This window comes from Tachyglossus aculeatus, chromosome 22, assembly GCF_015852505.1.
Source record: "Tachyglossus aculeatus isolate mTacAcu1 chromosome 22, mTacAcu1.pri, whole genome shotgun sequence".
In the NCBI taxonomy this organism is placed as follows: Eukaryota; Metazoa; Chordata; class Mammalia; order Monotremata; family Tachyglossidae; genus Tachyglossus; species Tachyglossus aculeatus.
In genome coordinates this window covers 2,035,866-2,060,664 of record NC_052087.1, presented here as the reverse complement: position 1 = coordinate 2,060,664, position 24,799 = coordinate 2,035,866, and the positions used below count along the sequence as shown (strand labels likewise).

General features: G+C 49.4%; 1 protein-coding gene across 2 annotated transcripts in view; it reads right to left on the bottom strand.

Annotated features, from left to right (window-relative positions):
- The window catches only part of MYOF (myoferlin), a 156,189-nt gene that overhangs the window by 23,432 nt on the left and 107,958 nt on the right, over nucleotides 1-24,799 (bottom strand). For both annotated transcript variants that reach the window (XM_038764076.1, XM_038764077.1), the window contains 8 exons: nucleotides 17,842-17,919; nucleotides 14,454-14,635; nucleotides 11,325-11,483; nucleotides 11,118-11,213; nucleotides 10,868-11,029; nucleotides 9,070-9,235; nucleotides 6,775-6,851; nucleotides 1,264-1,275 (listed from right to left, as the gene is read on the bottom strand). In XM_038764076.1, the coding sequence (XP_038620004.1) occupies nucleotides 1,264-1,275; nucleotides 6,775-6,851; nucleotides 9,070-9,235; nucleotides 10,868-11,029; nucleotides 11,118-11,213; nucleotides 11,325-11,483; nucleotides 14,454-14,635; nucleotides 17,842-17,919 (932 nt within the window). The remainder of the gene's footprint in view (nucleotides 1-1,263; nucleotides 1,276-6,774; nucleotides 6,852-9,069; nucleotides 9,236-10,867; nucleotides 11,030-11,117; nucleotides 11,214-11,324; nucleotides 11,484-14,453; nucleotides 14,636-17,841; nucleotides 17,920-24,799) is intronic.

Genomic DNA, 24,799 nt, shown 5'->3' with positions numbered 1-24,799 from the left:
CCCAGACTCTGAGAAAAGCGAGCCGACTGAGTGTCCTGTCCTGGGGATGGTGAGGACAGCGGTGGCCACAGTTGGGGCCTCTGATCACCACAGGTGTGGGGTCTCTCAGAGTCCTACTTTTAAGTGGGGGGGGATGATTGTGAAGCAGCGTGGCTCAGTGGAAAGAGCCCGGGCTTTGGAGTCGGAGGTCATGGGTTCAGATCCTGGCTCGGCCAATTGTCAGCTGTGTGACTTTGGGCAAGTCACTTCACTTCTCTGGGCCTCAGTTCCCTCATCTGGAAAATGGGGGTGAAGACTGGGAGCCCCCCGTGGGAAAACCTGATCACCTTGTAACCTCCCCAGCGCTTAGAACAGTGCTTTGAACATAGTAAGCACTTAATAAATGCCATTATTATTATTATTAGAAGCCCCTGGCTCCAGGGATTAAGATGGGGACTATTGGTGTTGTCCCGAAGGAAGGAGGGTATTCTTTCTTTACTTCTCCTCCTCCTTTTCTTCTTCCCAATCTTCCTCTCCCTCCTCTTCCATTGCCGCCATTGGCATCACAACCCCGGCTGAGTTGTCCTTTCTGGGATGGGGAATAGGAGTTTCTGGGACTGCTGGATAGGAACTGGATAGGAGTTTCTGGGGGGATTGCCCACCCCTTAATCTAGAAGGACCAGTTTTGGCCTGGCAACTCTTGCCACGGCTGCCACCCCTGGCAGCTGCCCAACTCAGCCCCTCCAGCCCGGGCAGAAGTGCTGAGGGGTGAGCAGGGGGGAGAAAGCCATGGCCAGAGAGAGAACTATATCACTCTGCCATCCTTCCAATCCTGCACACTTCCCTGCCCCTTCTCTCTTTCTGGCGTCTCCCCATCTGTCCAGTTTAGGGGTCAGGGTCGGGGTGGGAGGCCGGCCTGGGATTTGTAGGGAGGAATTCCCACCCCTTCCCAGCTACCGTGGAGGCAGGAAAGGACTACCCGCCTCTGTCGGTGTTCTGGGATGTCAACAGGAGGGACAGGAGAGCATTCCCCTGCCCCGGCCAGTGGGAGGGGGTGAAGGTAAATGGCCAGGAAATTTTCAACAACTTCATCTCTTAAGAAACTGGGGAAATTTGGAGATGGTTGTTAAACTGTTCCCGCCTGGCCTGGGCTATCTGTGGCGTCGTTCCCCTCTGTCCCCACCCCATACGCTTTCACTGGAGCTCTCGTAGCCTGCCCCAACCCCCTTCCAGGGCTCCTGGCTGTTGGGCGGCGTGAGGGCCAATGTTCTGGTTAGAAATTACCTTTTCGGTGAGCTGGGGGGAACATCAGGAGAGCCGACGTCCGGAGAAATAGGATGAAATCCAGGAATGAGGAATAGGGAAAGGCAGAAAGGTTAGCCGCCGGCCCCATCCCTGTCCCAATAGGGAGGTCCCGATGACTTCTATAGCCCTCAGGAAATCCCCCACAATATCATAACCCCCCAGCTGGAATCTGGGGGGCACAGACAGCCCTGGCATTATCTCTGAACTCGGCTCAGCAGCCACTCTCGATGCCCGCCTGTTCAGGCTCAACTAACACAGCCCGAACCTCTTCCACCATCACATCTTGCTCCTCTTCGGCATCCCGCAAGGAGTTGCGGGAGATCCAGATTGTGAGAAACACTTGGAAACCAGAACCACTTGTGGCAGGGGCCCTCTGGGCTCCACACTTTCCCCAGACTTGACAGTACAGAGAGATGGGCCGCCATCCAGGGCCTCCAGTTGGATCCTGCCTCTTCCTGGGGGAGATACAGCTCACCTCCTTCCCCTTCTCCTCCTCTCTTCCCCACCCTCTCTCATCCTACCCGCTGCCCCATGACAGAAGTGTTGGACTAAATCCGTGGCTCACCACGAGCGATCCGTCAGGCAAATTCCCCAACCTTCGCCAATCTTCCCTCTACCTCTTCATTTCCATTTGCTTAATAATAATAATAATGGCATTTATTAAGCGCTTACTATGTGCAAAGCACTGTTGTAAGTGCTGGAATTGATTGATTGATAAAGCTAGAGATGCAGGGCTTCAGAGACGGGGAGGATGGCGGTCTTGTCAACTGTAATGGGAAATACAGTCGGAGGAGAGGATCTGGGCGGGAAGATGAGATCAGTTTTAGACATGTTGAGCTTCCGGGGGCTGGCAGGACATCAAATAGTCAATCGGCACTATTTATTGAGTACCTACCGTATGCAGATTACTGTACTTGATACTTTGAATTAGTACAAATGACCCTGTCCCGAAGGAATTTTTAGTCCAACAGGGAAGATGGACACAAAAATATATTACAGACAGGAAGAAGAAGGAAAAGGGGACATGTTTTCCTAGTTAGAGCTTTAGTGGGGCATTTAATGTATGAACAAGACTGTACAGGAGGTTGAGATTAATTAAATGCTTAGGTGGAAACTGGTGGTGGGGCCTGTAAGTTGGGGAGAGCAGGTCTGATTTCCGAAAGGCTCCAAACTCAATGCAGGCAAGAGGAAATCCGAGATTGCAAAGAGGGAGAGAGGTCAGGGCTAGTGAGGATGATTTGGGAGTCATCCACGTAGAGGTGGTTGTTGAAGCCATGGGAGCAACTGAACTCCCCGAGGGAGCGCGTGTAAAACGGGACGAGAACGGGACCTAGAATTGGGCCTTGCCCTCAGTGAGACCCACTGAGAAGAGAAGGCAGAAGAGAAGTTCGGGGGGCACCATCCCCATTTGTTCCACACCAGGGAAACTTAAGAAGTCTCTGCCTCTATCACGCCCCAAAGCCGGGAATATGGGATCACTGGTTCCATCACCTCCGTGTGAAGTGATCAGATTTTCCTTCGCCCAAAGTGGGGCAGGGCAGGGACAAGGGTAGCCATACCATTTCTACTCATTCCCTTCCACCTCCCAGACTAAAGCAGGACCGGAGGAGTCGCACATTTAGCCTTCTGGGTGACACGGCTGAACCCCAAAAAAGGGTGGACTGTCCCACATCTTGCGGAATATCCGGTCACCCTGCCCAGGACAGCCACCACAGGTACACAAAGGGGACCATCGTGTGTCTCTTCCCCCCACCCCAACCTGGGCCTCACCTCTGCAGCCTGCTTCTTCCATACCCTTCCCCTCTGTCAGATGCGGAGGTGGGGATGGTGCCAATATATCATTTTAGGCTTCAGCTATCTGTGTAACTTTCTCATATCTACACAGCATCCATGTTTTAAAATTTAATTTGGGAAGAGCAACTTTTCAAATCATCTACTGATTTAAGGGTCATTGCAGAATGGAAACTCCTAGGTCCCCACTTCCCTTTTCCACAGGTAGAGAAAAGAAATCCACAATAAGCAATGAGGTTCTTAAGGGTCGTAAGTATCCAGTACGGTTCTTAGGCATGCTGAGCTCATCAGTCAGGAAGACAGGATGTGTGTTTCAGAGTATCTGCTCACGGGATGCGTTTGGAGAGATGGACAACCAAGCACACCATTCCAAATGGATTCTCATTCTAAGCCAAACAAATTACAGGGCCCAAATAAACAAGTCTGGTGTTTGGGACGGAACAAGTCTACCAGCCCAATGACACCGAAGGCCACTGTTTGGCTAAAAAAATCCAACCTGCCTTCCTACAGATTGGTGTCTCCCCTATATTTAGCCCAAATAAACTTCTGTGCCTCTGTAGGCCCTGCAGAAATGCAGCAGAAAATACTGCCCAGTCTGTGCCTGGGCCACACGGTGCCTAGTGGGACAGGTGAACGGGAAGAGGACGACGCCTAGAAAGATTCAGGGAGGAGCTGCCCTCCCTCACCCTGCCATGATAGCGGTTCATGGGAAGGACAGCTGTGTGTGGAGTTTACGCACAGGCACAATCAGGAAAACGGAAGAGAGATGAGAGTTCTCTTCCGAGCTGTGTCCACGAGAAGCCTCGGGCTGACCAGTTCTCAGTTGCTGGTCAGTGGTTTCTGGGGCCCTGTGGGAGCATAACATCTACGGGGAAAATACCCTGGGTGAGGGCCCCAAACTCCGAGCCAACGGAGCTTCCAGCCCAGTGAGATTTCCCCCGGGGAAAGATCCGGACACGGCTGCTTCGGCCCCTTCCTGTGATCAGGGAGAGTGGCTGAGGGATGGAGTTATTAGGGTTGCAAACTATTCAGGCCGGGATTAGGGCGTTGGAAAAGCTGGGCTGGGTCAGGCTCTGGCCAAAGGACTACCTTCCCCGTTATGGGGCCAGAGGAGGGCCGACAAGAGACGCCCATTGGTGCTGGAAGTGAGCGGGTTGGGGAGGACAGGGGGGTGTGAAAATCAGGGAACAGCTGCGTTTCAGCCCGAGGTGGCTTCTCACTAGCCAGGGCTTGCAGTAGATGCAGGTGGCCACCTGTTCCGAGGGGTGCTTCCCTCTTTCTTTTCCATTCATTCCGTCGTGTTTATCGAGCGCTCACTGTACTTGGGAGAGTACAATGTACCAATAAACAGACACACTCCCGGCCCGCAATGGGCTTACCGTCAAGAGCTTACATCTCTCAGGGTTCACGACCGGGAAGATGATGCCAGGACCTGAGTATGACTGCCTCCGCCACTTGACGGGCAGATGGGCAGGCAGGTCCATCTGACCTCTGCTGCTCTGAGGGGGACTCCGTATCTTGCCCAAATCTCCCCAACCACCATCGCGATGGCCAGGCGGCTGTTAGGTTAAGCAATCTGCTGGCCGATAAGGGGGTGCCGGCCACTGAGCCACCGGGTCTGGGATCCACGCCCCCTCTTCCTGCCCCCCACCATATACGCCCTGTGTTTGCCGCCCTCCCACCCTTCCCTCCGGATCTAGGGGGGCAACTGGCGTCTGTGTTCAGACTATGGCAGGTTGGCTGGGTTCTCCCCATCAGCTGGATTCCGAGCGCAGTAGTGGGGGGATCTGCCTCTGAATTATTCCTGCCTCCAGCTGGTTCCCTTCTCCCTCTTCTCGGGGCAGAAACACATGGAAATACAGGGAGAGGTTTCCCTTCAGTTCTGGACAGGACAAGCAGGAAGACGGGCAGGCCGCAGACAGGAAGAATGGCCCTGTTCCACATGGATGGTTGCAAGGAATCTGTGAATTGCTGGGGTCTGCGTCCCCTGCATTTTGTGGGTCCCTACCCCCAGTCCCGGTAAGATAGGTCACAGGGTCTGGGATAAGGAAACAGGGCAGATGGGGACTCCCTCTGGCAGGGTGCCCTAGGGGCAGGGCTGAATGTTGCCAACTTGTATTACCCAAACGCTTAGTACAGTGCTCTGCACACAGTAAGCGCTCAATAAATACGATTGAATGAATGAATGGTATTTCTCTTGGTTCACGTTGGCAACAAAGGATTCCTCACTCCAGCAAAACGTGTCTCCCAGAACGCACGCACTCACGCGCACCCTTCCCCGCCGCCCGGCCCCTTGGTGAAGAAGCCCAGCCACGGAAGAAGGGGGACGAGGGGGAGAGAGGACAGACGACGGAAGGCGGAGGTCACAGATACAGACGTGGTGATGGCAAGGTAAAATAGGGGGCTTGGTTCCTCGTTTCGACGCAGGAGGCCCAGTCACCAGAGCAGCCTCAAAACTGTCCCCACGAGAAGGGCAGATAGGCTTTTCTGCCTGCGCGGTGTGGAGGCACGGAGGCAGGAGGGGACAGGGAACCCCCTAGGCCTGCTGGGAGCACCGAGCCAGGTGAACCAGTGCCCACTGAACACCCAGGTAACTGGCCCAGGGGTCGAAGAGCTTAGTACAGTGCTCTGCACACAGTGAGCGCTCAAGAAATACGATTTGAATGAATGAGGGTGAATCCTCTGGGTCTTTCGGCCCCTCTGCATCTTGGTTTTATTTTTCATTTTTGCGTACTTTGTTTCCTCTTTCCTTATGGCGGTCGCCAACCCCCTCCTTCCTCTAAACTCTCAGACTGGGCATCCCTTGGGGGCCAGGGACTGTATCTAATCCTCACTGGCATCCAGTACAGTGCTTTGCACACAACGGGTACTTAATAAATATGATAATCCCTCCTGCTCCTCCTCCTCCTCCCCTTCCTTCTCTTTCCCTTCCTTCCTTCCTCCTACTTTAGAATGGGCTATGCCGCAGTCTGAATCAATATCCTGGTATCACTCTAATAATAACAATAATAGTCGTGGCTCAGTGGAAAGAGCCCGGGCTTTGGAGTCAGAGGTCATGGGTTCAAATCCTGGCTCTGCCAATTGTCAGCTGTGTGACTTTGGGCAAGTCGCTTCACTTCTCTGGGCCTCAGTGACCTCATCTGGAAAATGGGGATGAAGACCGTGAGCCCCCCGTGGGACAGCCTGATCACCTTGTAACCTCCCCAGCGCTTAGAACAGTGCTTTGCACATAACGCTTAGCAAATGCCATCATTATTATTATTATTATCATTCTGGCATTTGTTAGCTTACTAGGTACCAGGCACTGTACTGTATAGGCAAATTGGGTTGGACACAGTCCCCGTCCCACGTGGGGCTCGCAATCTCAATCCCCATTTTACAGATGAGGTAATCGAGGCATAGAGAAGTGGAGTGACTTGCCCAAGGTCACACAGCAGACAAGGGGCGGAGTCGGGATTAGAACCCGTGACCTCTGAATCCCAAGCCTGCGCTCTTTCCGCTGAGCCACGCTACGTCTCAGTGAATCAGATTTGGAATGCATCTTGGAGTAACCCCCAGAGACGCCCCATCCTTCCCCCCCAACAGACTCCAGCCCCACGTTTCTCTTGGAATAACCTCTTCCGAGGATCCCTGCTTGGGTTCACGGAGGGGAACACGCCCCATCCCCACCCACCGTCCCCCTCACGTCGTGACACCCACCTGCGAGGTCAGCAAAGGCTTGGGTTCCTCCACTTCGATGACCACCTCACGAGGAGCCGCCGCAGCCAGGAGCGAAACTGAAAACGTCAGGGGATTATGTAGCTGGGAACTTTCTCGCGGGACTCCAAGTGTGATCAATGGTACGGGTTTGGAGCCTGCCTAGGGGGTCTACATTTTGTGCCGCCGATACGTTTTCCCTGGCATGTCACTGGCATGTCAATGGCATGCGCCTTTGCTGGGTGCTGGGGCTGGGGGTAAAATGAATGAAAAGGGTTGGAGTCGGAAGCTTTGGCCCTCCAGATCAGCCCACGACCAGAGTTTCTTTGTTCACGCGTGCATTACATTAGTCGCTCGGCATTTGTAAATGTTTTGTCTGTGGTCTTGGCCAACGGGGAATTCATCCTCGTGAAAGCGGCCCCCGACCATAGGGACTGTCTCTATATGTTGCCAACTTGTAGTTCCCAAGCGCTTAGTACAGTGCTCTGCACACAGTAAGCGCTCAATAATTACGATTGATGATGATGATGATGACCACACCTCCAGACCCTGCTGCCTGAAGACTTCTTGGTGGCCAGCAGCCCCAGGCTCCTTCTTCAGGGGCTGGCCTCCGCCGCTGGCCACCTTCGGGCTCCCCCGGAGAGTCCGGGCCTCCGTGAGATCAATCAATCAATCGTATTTATTGAGTGCTTACTGTACTAAGCGCTTGGGAAGTACAAGTTGGCAACATATAGAGACAGTCCCTACCCAACAGTGGGCTCACAGTCTAAAAGATGTCGAATAAACTTTCCCTGCGGGGCGCTGATGGTACGTCCGGTTGCAGCTCACTTTCTGGCGTTTCCCCACCTGATCTCCGACCAACAGCAAGAAACTATATGTTGCCAGCTTGTACTTCCCAAGCGCTTAGTACGGTGCTCTGCACACAGTAAGCGCTCAATAAATACGATTGAATGAATGAATGAATGAATGAATGAACTACCATACGGGAGTGTCCCGTATGGGAAATCAGCGTGGAGCCGGGCCCCTTCCAGCGTCTTCAAGTGCTCAGTACAGTATTCCGCACACAGCAAGCGCTCAGTGAAATCCGCAAATTGATCTTGCTGTGACTCACCATCTTGGTTCTTTCCTTCCATGATACTTAGCAGCCAGCACTAGTATCATCGTGGTGCCCACCCCCGACTCCAAACGGCCATCATCATCATCATCAATCGTATTCATTGAGCGCTTACTATGTGCAGAGCACTGTACTAAGTGCTTGGGAAGTACAAATTGGCAACATATAGAGACAGGCCATCCACAATCGACCGATCTCCCCACGCTTGACACAGCCTTGTGAGTATCGTTTTGGGCTCTCGCAGTGCAGGACGTGTTGTCTGCAGATCTGTTCTATCTAACATATTGCTGGCCTGCTGTTTCTCGATATTGATGAGCCCTAATCCTGGCCTCCAATTTGGAGCCTGGCTGTGACAGATAATGATTAGAACAGTGCTTTGCACATGGTAAGCGCTTAATAAATGCCATTAAAAAAATCTTCTAATAAAAAATAATTGTGCTCTTTGTTAAGCGCTTCCTGTATGCCCAGGACTGTACTAAGCACTGGGATGGGTACAATATAATCGGCTCTGATATTCTATTTATTTTGTTAATACGTTTGGTTTTGTTCTCTGTCTCCCCCTTCTAGACTGTGAGCCCACTGTTGGGTAGGGACCGTCTCTATATGCTGCCAACTTGTACTTCCCAAGCACTTAGTACAGTGCTGTGCACACAGTAAGCGCTCAATAAATACGACTGATTGATTGATTGATAGGAACCTCGTGATGATGATTTTGGTATTTGTTAAGCACTTACTATGTGCAAAGCACAGTTCTAAGCGCTGGGGAGGCTACAAGGTGATCAGGTTGTCCCACGGGGGGCTCACAGTCTTAATCCCATTTTACAGAAGAGGGAACTGAAGTGGCTGGCCCCAGGTCCCACAGCTGACAAGCGGCGGAGTCGGGATTAGAACCCGTGACCCCCGACTCCAAAGCCTGGGCTTTTTCCACTGAGCTACGCGTGAGCAGAGGGAAGGGAGGCGGGATGATAGGGAAGCTGGCTTCACCCACAGTAGGGAAGGTAAGACACATCCTGGGCTATATTCCCCGAGACCGTTGTGGTGGAAGGCCAACGGGGTTGAGGGTGTCTCTTCTGTCCACGGTTGCAGAAAAGATGAGCCCGTACTCTTGGGGCCTCCTCCTACTCGCCGTATTTTAGCGACTGCTATTTTTATCGTTATTACCAATGATCATTCGGGCTACTTACCCTTCATATGAGGGATGATGTCCCGCTTGGCAGTGTAGGGGTCACAACGGAATTGCTCGAGGAGATCGATGGTGCACTGGCCTACCACGGGCTTCCTCCCAAAGGGTCTGTGGTCAATCACTTTGATAACCAGTGGGGGAGTGTACATTTCCTCCTTGGGCAGGAGCTGGGCGCGGGAGCAGAAAATTTCTATTTCAGTGAGGCCTGAGGCCCAAAAGCCTTCGCAGAGAGGTTAAACCCAGACCCAGCTGTTCCCCTTCTTTCGGTCTCCCACCCCCAGGTCCAACACAGATCGTAAATAGTACATGGCTCAGTGGAAAGAGCCCGGGCTTTGGAGTCAGAGGTCATGGGTTCAAATCCCGGCTCCGCCGCTTGTCAGCTGTGTGACTCTGGGCGAGTCACTTCACTTCTCTGGGCCTCAGTGACCTCATCTGTAAAATGGGGATTAAGGCTGGGAGCCCCAAGTGGGACAACCTGATCACCTTGTATCCTCCCAAGCGCTTAGAACAGTGTCTTGCACATAGTAAGCACTTAATAAATGCTATCATTATTATTATCATTAATATTACTTGTCGGCTGTGTGACTCTGGGCAAGCCACTTCACTTCTCTGGACCTCAGTTCCCTCATCTGTAAAATGGGGATTAATGTGAGACTCCCGTGGGACAACCTGATCACCTTGTATCCTCCCCAGCACTTAGAACAGTGTCTTGCACATAGTAAGCGCTTAATAAATGCTATCATTATTATTATAATTATTATTACTTGTCGGCTGTGTGACTCTGGGCAAGTCACTTCACTTCTCTGGGCCTCAGTTCCCTCATCTGTAAAATGGGGATGAAGACTGTGAGCCCCCCGTGGGACAACCTGATCACCTTGTAACCTCCCCAGCGCTTAGAACAGTGCTTTGTACATAGTAAGGGCTTAATAAATGCCATCATCATTACTATTCTATTTCTTTTGTTAATGATGTACATCTAGCTTGAATTCTATTTGTTCTGACGACTGGACACCTGTCCACATGTTTTGTTTCGTCATCTGTCTCCCTCTTCTAGACTGTGAGCCCGTTGTTGGGTAGGGACCGTCTCCATATGTTGCCGACTTGTACTTCCCAAACGCTTAGTACAGTGCTCTGCACACAGTAAGCGCTCAATAAATACGATTGAATGAATGAATGATTGAATGAACAGAGAAGCAGCAGGAGTTTCCTGCCTGGTCATAATGAGGCCGAGATGCCGGGGCCCAAGGCTTTGGGCCTTCTGAAGGTTGGAAGTGCCAGTGTACCCGGGTACTTCCTGCCCAGCGCTGGCTCTGCCGGAGTGAGACGCAGCATAGCTCAGTGGAAAGAGCCCGGGCTTTGGAGTCAGAGGTCATGGGTTCGAATCCCGGCTCCGCCACACGTCTGCTGTGTGACCTTGGGCAAGTCACTTAACTTCTCTGAGCCTCAGTTCCCTCATCTGTAAAATGGGGATTAAGACTGGGAGCCCCACGTGGGACAACTTGATCACCTTGTATCACCCCCAGCGCTTAGAACAGTGCTCTGCACATAGTGGGTGCTTAACAAATGCCATCATAATAATAATAATATGGGTGGGTCTCCCTGGGCCAAGCCGATGCGATGAGCCCCCCGCGTCGGCAGGACCCAGGATCCCCCGGGGGTGAGCCCCGCGGGACTGTGCCCTACAGGAGGGCGGTGGGCTGGGATCGGAGCGATGGAAACCTGCCTCGGCCCTCTCAGCCTGCCCGTGGGTGGGGCAGAGAGACGCCTCAGGGAGACGCCGGACCGGACCGGCCACTCACCACTTTCATGAAGAGGACCGAGTTGGAGAAGTTGGGGGTTTTTTTCAGGTTCTTGATCACCATCGACTCCACCCTTTCCCCGCCACACTCCACAACGAGACTGGGGGAAGTCACGGCTGCCATTTGGTAGTTCTTCATGTTCCTCAAGCCCCAAGCTAAAATCTGCAAGGAAAGGAGACAGCCAGGGCAGCCATTCAGCCGGGAGGGTCTTGGGCCCGTCGGCCCCGCTGGGCAAGGGGCGCGGACGTACCTCGATGGCTGTTAGCTGGACCACTGGCCGGATTCCCTGAGGAACCATGAACAGATTTCCTCTCTGGGCCGGGAGGATCGGAAGGTTAGAGCCGTCCTGCGGACAAAGGAGGCCATGCCCGTGAGCTCGGCCAAGGTGAGCGGCGGGGTCCCCGAACTCCCGTCCCAGAGGGAGGAGGTGGGATCGGGGGCAGGTGAGCGGCCTCACCTTGTCCCGCAGAATGAGTTCGGCTGCGAACAGCACCTCCCCGCAGGTGATGCCGCCATTCAGCACGGGATACCAGCGCAGCTTTGGAGTGACGTCTTCGCCGGGACTCAGTCGGACCACCGGGGAGCAGATGCTTCGGCCGAGGAATTCATCTCTGCCCTGGAAAGATGAGGGAGCTTGCCCCAGTGCCCCAGCACCCTGATGCCCCGGACCCCAATCGATCAATTAACTCTATTGATTGATAGATAACAGCCCCGGTGCCTCAGTACCCCAGCAGAGGCCCTGTACCCCTTTCATTCAAAGTCATCATTCTCCCTGCCTCCATAGTCCTCAAACGTCGTGTCATTCATTCATTCAATCGTATTTATTGAGCACTTACTGTGTGCAGAGCACTGTACTAAGCGCTTGGGAAGTACAAGTTGGCAACACATAGAGACGGTCCCTACCCAACAGTGGGCTCACAGTCTAGAATCCTCTCTGCCAGTGGTCTCATCCTTCCAACTGCTAAACGCCGTTGGCTACCCCCCGGCCAAGCCCGGACCATGTTGTGGTCATGTATATGTGTTTGTACATATTTATTACTCCATGTATTTATTTATTTATTTTACTTGTACATATCTATTCTATTTATTTTATTTTGTTAGTATGTTTGGTTTTGTTGTCTGTCTCCCCATTTTAGACTGTGAGCCCACTGTTGGGTAGGGACCGTCTCTATATGTTGCCAATTTGTACTTCCCAAGCGCTTAGTACAGTGCTCTGCACACAGTAAGCGCTCAATAAATACAATTGATTGATTGATTGTGGTTAGACTCCCCTCTTTTAGAGAAAAGCGTGGCTCAGTGGAAAGAGCACAGGCTCTGGAGTCAGGGATCGTGGGTTCAAATTCCAGCTCTGCCAATTATCAGCTGTGTGACTTCAGGCAAGTCCCTTCACTTCTCTGGGCCTCAGTTCCCTCATCTGGAAAATGGGGATGAAGACTGTGAGCCCACCGTGGGACAATCTGATCACCTTGTAACCTCCCCGGCGCTTAGAACAGTGCTTTGCACCTAGTAAGTGTTTAATAAATGCCATTATTATTATTATTTTTTTTTAATGGTAGTTAAGTGTCAGCAGCTTCACTGGTGTCTCCCTGCCTCTCGCCTCAGCCTGAACTCCACATTGCTGTACAAATCACTTCCGGAAGCATCCCTCAGCACTTTCCTCTTTTCAGACACTTCTGATGGCCACCTGACTCCCTTCACATCAAGCAGAAATCACTTCCCATTGTCTTCAAAGATTTCCACTGATTTTCGGTATCATACGCGTCAGCTTTCTTCACCCGCTGCGTCCCACCTTATACACTTCACTTCCCCCCATCTCTCTTTCTAACTTGTACCCCATTCATTCATTCATTCAATCGTATTTATTGAGCGCTCACTGTGTGCAGAGCACTGTACTAAGCGCTTGGGAAGTACATGTCGGCAACCTATAGAGACGGCCCCTACCCGACAACGGGCTCACAGTCTGGAACAGACTGGAGACAGACAACAAAACAAAACATGTGGACAGGTGTCAAGTCGTCAGAACAAATGGAATTAAAGCTAAATTCTCAAGTCTTCTCATTCTCATTCTCAAGTTTTCCACCTCGGATTCCTCCCCGCTGCCATGCCATTCCCTTCCCCACAGCACCTGTATATATGTATATATATGTTTGTACATATTTATTACTCTATTTATTTATTTATTTATTCTACTTGTACATATCTATTCTATTTATTTTATTTTGTTAGTATGTTTGGTTTTGTTCTCTGTCTCCCCCTTTTAGACTGTGAGCCCACTGTTGGGTAGGGACTGTCTCTATATGTTGCCAATTTTTGTACTTCCCAAGCGCTTAGTACAGTGCTCTGCACATAGTAAGCACTCAATAAATATGATTGATGATGATGATCCCCATCAAACCGTCAGATCGCAGCTCTCCCTATCTACAAGACCCTCCTGAAATCCCACCTCTTCTGCAAAGCCTTCCCTGATTAATTCTGAGCTCCCAAGTCCCATTGACCCTTTTGGCACATCTATTTCACTCCTATCTTCCTCACTTGAGTGGATTTTTAATGGAGACATTCAATGAGTTATTCGACTATTTCATTCTGATAAATGTGTAATACGTGCTCTTCCTCAAACTCCCACTACTTATGGATCATTTTTTCTGCCTGTTCATTTCCATTCATTCCTTCAATCGTATTTATTGAGCGCTTAGTGTGCAGAGCACTGTACTAAGTGCTTAATGTAAATGTCAAGGTCCGTGCCAGAAGTGGGGCATTGGTCTTGCATCTTTTGGACTCTCCCAGTAAATCAATCAATCAATTAATAATATTTATCAAGTGATGACTGTGTGCTAAGCACTTGGGAGAGAACAATAGAAATGACAGGCACAATCTTTGCTCTCAAGGATCTTAGTTGAGGTCAATGCTTCACACTAAGAATAATAATTATGGTACTTGTTAGGCGCCAAGCCCTGTTCTAAGTGCTGGAGTGAATGCAGTTATAATTATCATTATTAATAATAATAGTACTGGTTAAGTGCTTACTATCTACCAAGCATTGTTCTAAGAGCTGGGGTGGACACAAGTTACTCAGGTTGGACACAGTCTCTGTCTTAATCCCCCTTTTACGGATGAGGTAACTGAGGCACAGACAAGTTAAGTGACTTGCCCAAGGTCACAGAGTAGACACGTGGCGGAGCCGAGATTAGAACCCAGGTTCTTCCGATCTACCCACTAAGCCATGCTTCTTCTTCATTCTTTCTTCTCATGCTTCTTCTCATTCTTCTCAGAGAAGCAGCACGGCTCAGTGGAAAGAGCCCGGGCTTTGGAGTCCGAGGTCACGGGTTCGAATCCCGGCTCCGCCACTTGTCGGCTGTGTGACTTTGGGCAAGTCACTTCACTTCTCTGTGCCTCAGTGACCTCATCTGGAAAATGGGGATTAAGCCTGTGAGCCCCACGTGGGACAACTTGATTACTTTGTGTCTACCCCAGCGCTTAGAACAGCGCTTTGCACATAGTAGGCGCTTAATAAATGCCATTATTATTATTATTATAAGTAGTAGAGGCTCCAAAGCCACCAGTGGGGATGGGGCTGATGGCAACCTACCACCTGATCACTGTCAAACAGCTCAATGACCACGCTGGGTGGGTGCTGGGCGATGGCCTGGGGTTCGCCGTAGATGTCCACTTCATCGAAGATGAGAGTCTGGTCCCATGTTGGATTCAGAGTTGAGTGGATGATTTCCGTTGTTTGGCTCCGATGCAGGAATGAAACGTGAGCGTATGGGTCTGAAATCACAAGCAGAGGAACGGTGTGAGAAGCCAGATTCGGCTTGAGAGTCGCGGGGGCAGACGTTCCCATCCCTCTCTTCTAGCTCCTGGGTCGCACGACTTCCTCCGGCCCGCTCCAGCGCAAAGCCCCTGGAGGGAAACGCCCGGAGATCGATCCTTGGGGAAAAGGCTCCAGTTGGAGCTTGGAACTCTGCCCGATCCCAGGAAATGGGGCCACTGCTTGGGCTGATGGCAATCATTGGGCTGATGACAAGGCGGGAAAGGATTCCAAGCATTGCAAGTCATTTAATCCCATCAACCAACTAGCACTTCTGTTCCTCCTTGTGCCCATCCACAGCACTTATGTCTGTATGTTATTTAACTGATTATTCTGTTTAAAAATACTTTTATGTTTGCCCTTCCACACCCCGCCTTAGGGTACAAGCGCCTCGTGGGCAAGAAACACGTCACTTGCTTGCTCTGTCCTTCCCAAGTCTCTAGTACAAAGCATTGCAGTCAGTGGGCACTCAATAATAATAACAATAATTATCATATATTACATCATATAATTATTAATATGTTATATTTCACCACATCATATTATATTATCACACATAATATATAATACATTATACATATATTATTCATATATATTATTTATATATAATTAGATTACATCACATTATATTATATTATATTATATATCATATTATATTATTATATTATAGCATAGCATAGTATATTATAGTATATTATATCATAGTACATTATATTATATTACATTATATTATATCATGCTACGTTATATTTTATATTATATCATATCATATTATATTATATTATATTATATTATATTATATTATATATTATTATATTATATAATATTATATTAAATTATATTATATATTACACTATATTAATTATATTGCATCATATTGCATTATATTATATTATATTTTATTTTAATATTATATTATATTATGCTATGCTATGCTATATTATATTATATTATTTCACATTATATCATATCATATCATATTGTATCATATCATATTATATCATATCATATCATATCACATTACATCATATTATATTATATCATATTATATTATACCATATTATATCATATCATATTATATCACTATATTATATTATATTATATTATATTATATTATATTATATTATATTATATCACATTATATCACATCATATTATCTTATATTGCAATATTATATTATGATACTATATTATATAATTATTAATATATTAATTATATATTATATAATAATAATGATGATGATGATGATGATTATCTCTAGTACAAAGCTCAATGATAATAAAATGATGGCATTTATTAAGTGCTTACTACATGCAAAGCACTGTTCTAAGCGCTGGGGATGTTACAAGGTGATCAGGTTGTCCCACGGGGAGCTCACAGTCTTAATCCCCATTTGACAGATGAGGTCACTGAGGCCAAGAGAAGTGAAGTGACTTGCCCAAAGTCACCCAGCTGACAATTGGCGGAGCCAGGATTTGAACCCGTGACCTCAGACTCCAAAGCCCGGGTTCTTTCCACTGAGGCACGCTGCTCAATAAATGTGTTCTAATCCCAGCTCCGCCTCAGTTCCCTCATCTGTCAAACGGGGATGAAGACCGTGAGCCCCACGTGGGACAACCTGATCACCTTCTATCCCCCTCAGTGCTTACAACGGTGATCGGCACATAGTAAGTAAAATGGGGATCGACACTGTGAGCCCCACGTGGGACAGGGATTGCGTTTAACCTGTTTAACATGCATCTACCCCGGCGCTTAGTACAGTGTCTGGCACACAGTAAGCACTGAACAGAAACCACAAAAACGAACAACCTAAAACACCCTTTCTCTCTATCCTGTAGCCAAATGGCAGAACTGGGATTCGAATCCAGTCCTCCAAGCTCTTTCCATTAGGACACACTGCTTCTCGATTAAATGAAGTCTATGGCTCGAACTCCAGTTTTCCTTTCTGCTTCTAAAACCAGCGCCCTGCCGATGGGGAATCTTGGAATCGAGTCCCAGAGAGCTTGAAATTCTGCTCCTCTAGCCCAGCCCCCTGCAGAATTGGTTTTTATTTCATGGATTTGTCTTTGTCTTTTATAGTGTTTTAGTGTTTTATTGTTTCATCCCTCCTCACGATTCTCCAGTCCCCTCCTCTGCTTTGACTAGATTTTGAGCCTTCTGAGTGCCAGGGACTGTGGCTAACTCCTACTGCTGCTTAATAAACACAATTACTACTATGAATGGCCTCAAGTGGAGAAAAAAGATGATAAAGTAATATTCAAGAGGACCTTCTGGTGTAAAACAAAATGATTAATCTCTCAAAAAAGTGGTGAGCTTGTCTGATAGTTGCAGGCACCTCCCTCCCCGAAAGAATTGGCATGTGTGGTAAATGGTATTTAAGTGCTTACTATGTGCCGGGCACTGAACTAAGCCCTGGGATGGATACAATCTATTCGGGTTGGACACACTCCAAGGCCCATATGGGGCTCATAGTCTTAATCCCCATTTTGTAGGTGAGGTAACTGAGACCCAGAGAAGTGGGACTCGCCCAACACATGTGGCAGATAAATGGAGGAGCTGGAATTAGAACCCAGGTCCTTCTGATTCCCAGTACCATGATTTTTCGTTAGGCCATGCTGCTTCTCGCTGCATTTCGCCGTTTAGGGAGATGGGTTCTTCGATAGCCCACTTAGTCCTTCGACCTCTAATCCCCTCAAATTCCCAGCCCTGGCACAAGTCACTTAACTTCTCTGAGCCTCAGTTCCCTCATCTGTAATGGGGATGAAGAATGTGAGCCCCCCGTGGGACAACCTGATCACCTTGTATCCCCCCGGCGCTTAGAACAGTGCTTGGCACATAGTAAGCACTTAACAAGTGCCATCATTTTTATTCACCAGCTCTATGAAGGAAGTTATAGTAGCCTTCTAGTATAGCTCCGTTGGTAACAAAAAACCGCTCCCTTGACCCCATGGCTCCCTCCGGTTAGCGCCTCATCTCCTTCCTACCATTCCTCTCCAACCAATGCTCTTCCAAACCACCCGGCCCAGGTGACGACTGGCAGACTGATTCCACTGCAAATTCAGATGGCCTGAAGCCGGGGGGGCGGGCAAAGATGTGGCCCGGGAGGGGAGGCGATCACTCAGCCTCCTGGTCCACTGGACCGCTTTGGAGTTAGCCACCGCCTTACCTGAAAAACTGTCTTTGTCCAAGGCGATGAGGTTCTTGGCCTGGTAAATGTAGCAGCGCAGGTGATAGCTGAACACTCCTGGAACAAAAGAGCAAAGTCGCGTTCCCCTGTCGGAGGGGGTCGGAGGTCCCCGCTGGCCTGCGTCATAGTCAACTGCGCCACAGGGGAGGACCTCCGTGCCAACTTGTACTTCTCAAGCGCTTAGTACAGTGCTCTGCACACAGTAAGTGCTCAATAAATACGATTGAATGAATGAATGGATGAATGTGTCTGGCCGGGGCTCTGAGCACGCCTGGCTCCCAGCAATCTTCTGCTCATCTGGCAGCCCTGACATGCTGTCTAAAGGCATATCCGCCCTTTCCTCTCCACCCAAACCTCTACCTTGCTGGTTCAGTCTCTCATCCCATCCCGACTGGATGACTGCATCAGCCTCCTCTCTGATCTCCCATCCTCCTGTCTCTCCCCACTTCAGTCTATACTTCACACTGCTGCCTGGATCATCTCTGTGCAGAAATGCTCTGGGCTTGTTACTCTTCTCAAAAATCTTCAGTGGCTGCCTGTCAATCTACACATCAAGCAAAAACTCCTCACTCTCGGCTTCAAGGTTGTCCATCCCTTCGTCCCCTCCTCCCTCACCTCCCTTCTCTCCTTCTCCAGCCCAGCCCGCACCCTCCGCTCCTCTGCTGCCGCTAACCTCCTCACTGGGCCTCGTTCTCGCCTGTCCCGCCGTTGACCCCCAGCCCACGTCCTCCCCCTGGCCCGGAATGCCCTCCCTCCGCCCATCTGCCAAGCTAGCTCTCTTCCTCCCTTCAAAGCCCTACTGAGAGCTCACCTCCTCCAGGAGGCCTTCCCAGACTGAACCCCCTTTTTCCTCTCCTCCTCCCCATCCCCCCACCCTACCTCCTTCCCCTCCCCTTAGCACATGTATATATGTTTGTACAGATTTACCACTCTATTTTACTTGTCCATATTTACTATTCTATTTATTTTGTTAATGATGTGCATCTAGCTTTACTTCTATTTATTCTGATGACTTGACACCTGTCCACATGTCCTGTTTTGTTGTCTGTCTCCCCTTTCTATACTGTGAGCCCGTTGTTGGGTAGGGACCGTCTCTATATATTGCCAACTTCCTAAGCGCTTAGTACAATGCACACAGCAAGCACTCAATAAATATGATTGAATGAATGAATGAATTTCCCTACTTATCCACTCCTTGTCAGAGTCAGGGCCCGAAGGGCCTCACTGAGTTGAGCATCAAGTTGAATGCAGTGAGCCACTACGCCATCCGGCCCCGGGAAAGTGCTTGTTTCCGTGGCAGAGAGGGATGGTGCATCTGGCGTGGCCCCTTGGGAATCCAGGCCAACTTCTTAGACAGTTACCCTGTAGATGGGTAATCTGCAGCTCAATTGCTCTCAGTGGAGCAGTCCAGGGGGTGCTCAAAACACTGGCCAGTGCTGTGTGGAGCCCTGGTTCTCCCAGGGGGTTTGGGTTTTAGCCAGGACTTCCCTGGCAATAAGAGGCTCTCTTCCTCCGCATTGCTTTGCCAGCGTAAGCCAGGCTTGGGGATAATAATAATAATGGCATTTATTAAGCACTTACTATGTGCAAAGCACTGTTCTAAGCGCTGGGGAGGTCACAAGGTGATCGGGTCGTCCCACGGTCTTAATCCCCATTTTCCAGATGAGGTAACTGAGGCCTAGAGAAGTGAAGCGACTTGCCCAAAGTCATACAGCTGACAATTGGCGGAGCCGGGGTTTGAACCCATGACCTCTGACTCCAAAGCCCAGGCTCTTTCCATTCATTCATTCATTCAGTCGTATTTATTGAGCGCTTACTGTGTGCAAAGCACCGTACTAAGCGCTTGGGAAGTACAAGCTGGCAACACATAGAGATGGTCCCTACACAACAGCGGGCTCACAGTCTAGAAGGGGGAGACAGACAACAAAACAAAACGTATTAACAAAATAAAATCAATAGAATAAATACGTACAAATATTTCCACTGAACCACGCTGCCCCGAAAGGTCCATGCCCAGCCACATTCTCCGGCTTTTCAACCTCACGGCATCCCTTACCTCTGGCCCTCGGACAAGGGGAAGTCCTGAGTGCCGGACTCCAGGGCCCGGCAGATTACGGGAAGCAGCGTGGCTCAGTGGAAAGGGCCTGGGCTTTGGAGTCAGAGTTCATGGGTTCGAATCCCGGCTCTGCCAGTTGCCAGCTGTGTGACTTTGGGCAAGTCACTTCACTTCTCTGGGCCTCAGTTACCTCAACTGGAAAATGGGGATTAAGATTGTGATCACCTTGTAGCCTCCCCAGCGCTTGGAACAGTGCTTGGCACATAGTAAGTGCTTAATAAATGCCATTATTATTATTATGGAGGCTGGGAGGGGAAACCCGGGAGGGTCAGCCATTCTGAAACTGATGCTGTCAGGGGGGCGCGGGGTGCTTGGGAGAGAGGGGGTGAAGGGAGATGTTTTAGGAGCAAGGAAGGGAAAGTTAGGCTGGGGGAGACGGTCCAATACAACCCCATCTGACTGCAAGCGGTCGGCTAGCACAGGGTCGGCAACGAGGAGGTCCACAGGGGACCAGACTGTGAGCCCACTGTTGGGTAGGGACTGTCTCTATATGTTGCCAATTTGTACTTCCCAAGCGCTTAGTACAGTGCTCTGCACACAGTAAGTGCTCAATAAATACGATTGATGATGACCACCAGGAAAGTACTCGGCCCAGAGGACCCAGGCAGGAGGAAGCAGCAGCCGCGTTCTCAACTTTCAGAGCACTGGAGAGGCCGTGCTTGCTGTGTCTCTGCGCTCTCAGCTGCAAGGAGTCCCAAACACCGCTCCTTGACTATCCCTCTTGTTGTATTGCAGTCTTTGATTTCTATTTTGTCTCCATGGCTTTACTGTTTTAACCCTTCTTTATGTGTCTGTCACCTTATTCTTAGTTTGGAGCCCCTTGCTCGCCAGGGATGATGTCTAAGTTTTCCCTGTGGATTTTTTTCCAGCACTATAAGTGCTTAATAAACACCCAATCAATCAATATGTATATATGTTTGTACGTATTTATTACTCTATTTATTTTATTTGTACATATTTATTCTATTTATTTTATTTTGTTAATATGTTTTGTTTTGTTGTCTGTCTCCCCCTTCTAGACGGTGAGCCCTCTGTTGGGTAGGGACCGTCTCTATATGTTGCCATCTTGTACTTCCCAAGTGCTTAGTACAGTGCTCTGCACACAGTAAGCACTCAATAAATACGATTGAATGAATGAATGAATGAATCAATCAATCCATCATATTTATTGAGCACTTACTGTGTGCAGAGCACTGTATTAAGCACTTGGTAGAGTCCAGTGAAGCAGGTTCACGGGCCACAAAGAGCTTACAGTCTAGGGCTCACCATTGCTACCACTACTGTTATTGTTCTTAAATACTCTGGAGGTGCCCAGTACAGTCCCCTGAACACAGTACATAGCCAGTTCCGGTCTTTGCACTCAGTACAGGACTCTGAACGGAGTTAAGTGCTCAGTATATCCTGAGGAAAATGAGGCCTGTTAAAAATCACTTCAGAACAACGCTGGCAAATTGGAGTTCAGAATATGTCCAGAACGCTTTCCTCCAGGATATGCCCGGAGAAACCTAGAAAAAGACTACTCATTAAAATCCAAATAATAATAATAATGGCATTTATTAAGTGCTTACTATGAGCAAAGCACTGTTCTAAGCACTGGGGAGGTTACAAGGTGATCAGGTTGTCCCATGTGGGGCTCACAGTCTTCATCCCCATTTTACAGATGAGAGAACTGAGGCACGGAGAAGTGAAGTGACTCGCCCAAGGTCACACAGCTGACAAGTGGCAGAGCCGCGATTCGAACTCATGACCTCCGACTCCAAAGCCCGGGCTCTTTCCACTGAGCCACACTGCTTCTCCAAATCATTTTAGGCTGGAGGAACATCATCCACTCTGTCTTCCCTGGAAATCGTTGGCACTTGGCTCGCACGGAGCCGTTCCGACCGGAATTTTTCTTAACCTTATCACCGCTTTTTGAGAAGCTTTTAATGAACTCGAACCGGGTTTGAAAGGGAAGGTGACAACCTGCCCCAGCTGGAGGTGATCTGAGCGTCTCCCTTAGCCTCTCAGGACTCTCTCTTCATCAAGCGCTTAGTCCAGTGCTCTGCACACAGTAAGCGCTCGATAAATACGATTGAATGAATGACTGGAGAGCCGAAGCCCAAGCTGAGCTGGGGAGAGGGGAGCAACGGAATCTGAACCCCCGACTCCAGCGTACCCCGCGTCTGCTGGGGCTCCAGGGATTGGGAGCTGATCCCAGGAGGAAGTTCCACCCTTTTAACCCCTGGAACTTTTTTATTGACCCCATTAGGCGCCTCTGCCCCCATCTCCGACCTCTTGGCCTTTATTTCCCTTCAGCTTAGACTCTGAAGGCTCTTTGATCATCAATGATTTGTTCGACAGTATTGGCTGAGTGTCTTCTTTGTGCAGACTATTGTTCTGGGAGCCTACTGGGGGCAGAGCCCTGTACTGGATGCCTATTATTAATAACAATAATAACGATGGCATTTGTTAAGTGCTTATTCTGTGCGAAGCACTGTTCTAAGTGCTGGTGGGGGGCTCACAGACTTAAGACGGAAGCCATGTCCACCCTGATTTGCTTGTATCCGCCTCAGCACTTAGTACAGAAGCACTGTACAGTACAGAAGCACGAGAAGCAGTGTGGCTCAATGGAAAGAGCCCGGGCTTGGGAGTCAGAGGTCGTGGGTTCACATCCCGGCTCTGCCACTTGTCAGCTGGGTGACTTTGGGCAAATAATAATAATAATAATGATGATGATGATGATGATGGCATTTATTAAGCGCTTACTATGTGCAGAGCACTGTTCTAAGCGCTGGGGAGTTACAAGGTGATCAGGTTGTCCTACGTGGGGATCACAGTCTTCATCCCCATTTTACAGATGAGGTCACTGAGGCACAGAGAATAATGATGATTCATTCATTCAATCGTATTTATTGAGCACTTACTGTGTGCAGAGCACTGTACTAAGCGCTTGGGAAGTACAAGTTGGCAACATATAGAGACGGTCCCTACCCAACAGTGGGCTCACAGTCTGGCATTTATTTAGTGCTTACTATGTGCAAAACACTGTTCTAAGCGCTGGGGAGGCTACAAGGTGATCAGGTTGTCCCATGGGGGCTCACAGTCTTCATCCCCATTTTACAGATGAGGGAACTGAGGCCCAGAGAAGTGAAGTGACTTGCCCAAAGTCACCCAGCTGACAAGCGGCGGAGCCGGAATTTGAACCCATGACCTCTGATTCCAAAGCCCGGGCTCTTTCCACTGAGCCACTGTAATCACTTAACTTCTCTGGGCCTCAGTGCCCTCCTCTGCAAAATGGAAATTAATAATAATAATGATGGCATTTATTAAGTGCTTACTATGTGCAAAGCACTGTTCTAAGCGCTGGAGAGGTTACAAGGTGATCAGGTTGTCCCACGGGGGGCTCCCAGTCCTCATCCCCATTTTACAGATGAGGTCACTGAGGCACAGAGAAGTGAAGTGACTTGCCCAAAGTCACCCAGCTGACAATTGGCAGAGCCGGGATTCAAACCCATGACCTCTGACTCCAAAGCCCGGGCTCTTTCCACTGAGCCACGCTAATCACTTAACTTCTCTGGGCCTCAGTTCCCTCATCAGCAAAATGGGGATTAAGACTGTGAGCCCCACATGGAACAACCTGGTTTACCTTGTATCCCCCACCCCCCACGCTTAGAACAGTGCTTGGCACATAGTAAGCGCTTAACAAATACCACAACTATTATTATTATTATTACAGTGCCGGGCACATAGTAGGCGCTTGGGAAGTACAAATCGGCAACATACAGAGACGGTCCCTACCCGACAGGGGGCTCACCTTGGTCACTGTCCCTTCCCACGTGGGACTCACAGTCTCTATCCCCATTTTCCAGATGAGGTAATTGAGGCCCAGAGATGTGAAGTGACTTGCCCCAAGTCACACAGGTGACAAGGGGTGGAGCCGGGATTAGAACTCATGACCTCTGGCTCCCAAGCCTGGGCTCTTTCCACTGAGCCACGCAGGGTACTGTAGTGGCTGCCTATGGCTTACTGAGCATCGTGCTGGGCGTCTGCCGTGGTGGAGCTCTGCCCTAGGTACCTATTATGTGCAGAGCACTGTTCTAGACACCTAATGGACAGAGAACAGTGCAGTTTGCCTCCTGTGTATACAGTGCTTTACTGGCCAACGACCGGCAGCACAGATTCTACTGGATGGAAATGTATGATGAGGTGGTAAAATAATAATAATAATAATAATGGCATTTATTAAGTGCTTACTATGTGCAAAGCACTGTTCTAAGCACTGGGGAGGTTACAAGGTGATCAGGTTGTCCCACTGGGGGCTCACAGTCTAAACCCCCATTTTCCAGATAAGGGAACTGAGGCCCAGAGAAGTGAAGTGACTTGCCCAAAGTCACACAGCTGACAATTGGCAGAGCAGGGATTCGAACCCATGACCTCTGACTCCAAAGCCCGGGCTCTTTCCACGGAGATATGCTGAGGGGTGAATCAAAGGTTGCCTTCTGGAGGTGGTGGCTCCATGGAAAGAGCCCGGGCTTGGGATCAGAGGTCATGGGTTCTCATTCCGGCTCCACTACTTGTCAGGTGTGTGACCTTGGGCAAGTTACTTAACTTCTCTGTGCCTCAGTTACCTCATCTGTAAAATGGGGACGAAGACTGTGAGCCCCCCGTGGGACAACCTGATCACCTTGTAACCTCCCCAGTGCTTAGAACAGTGCTTTGCACATAGTAAGTGCTTAATAAATGCCATCATTATTATTATTAGAACAGTGCTTTGCACATAGTCAGCACTTAATAAATGCCATTATTATTATTATTATTATTAAAACAGTGCTTTGCACATAG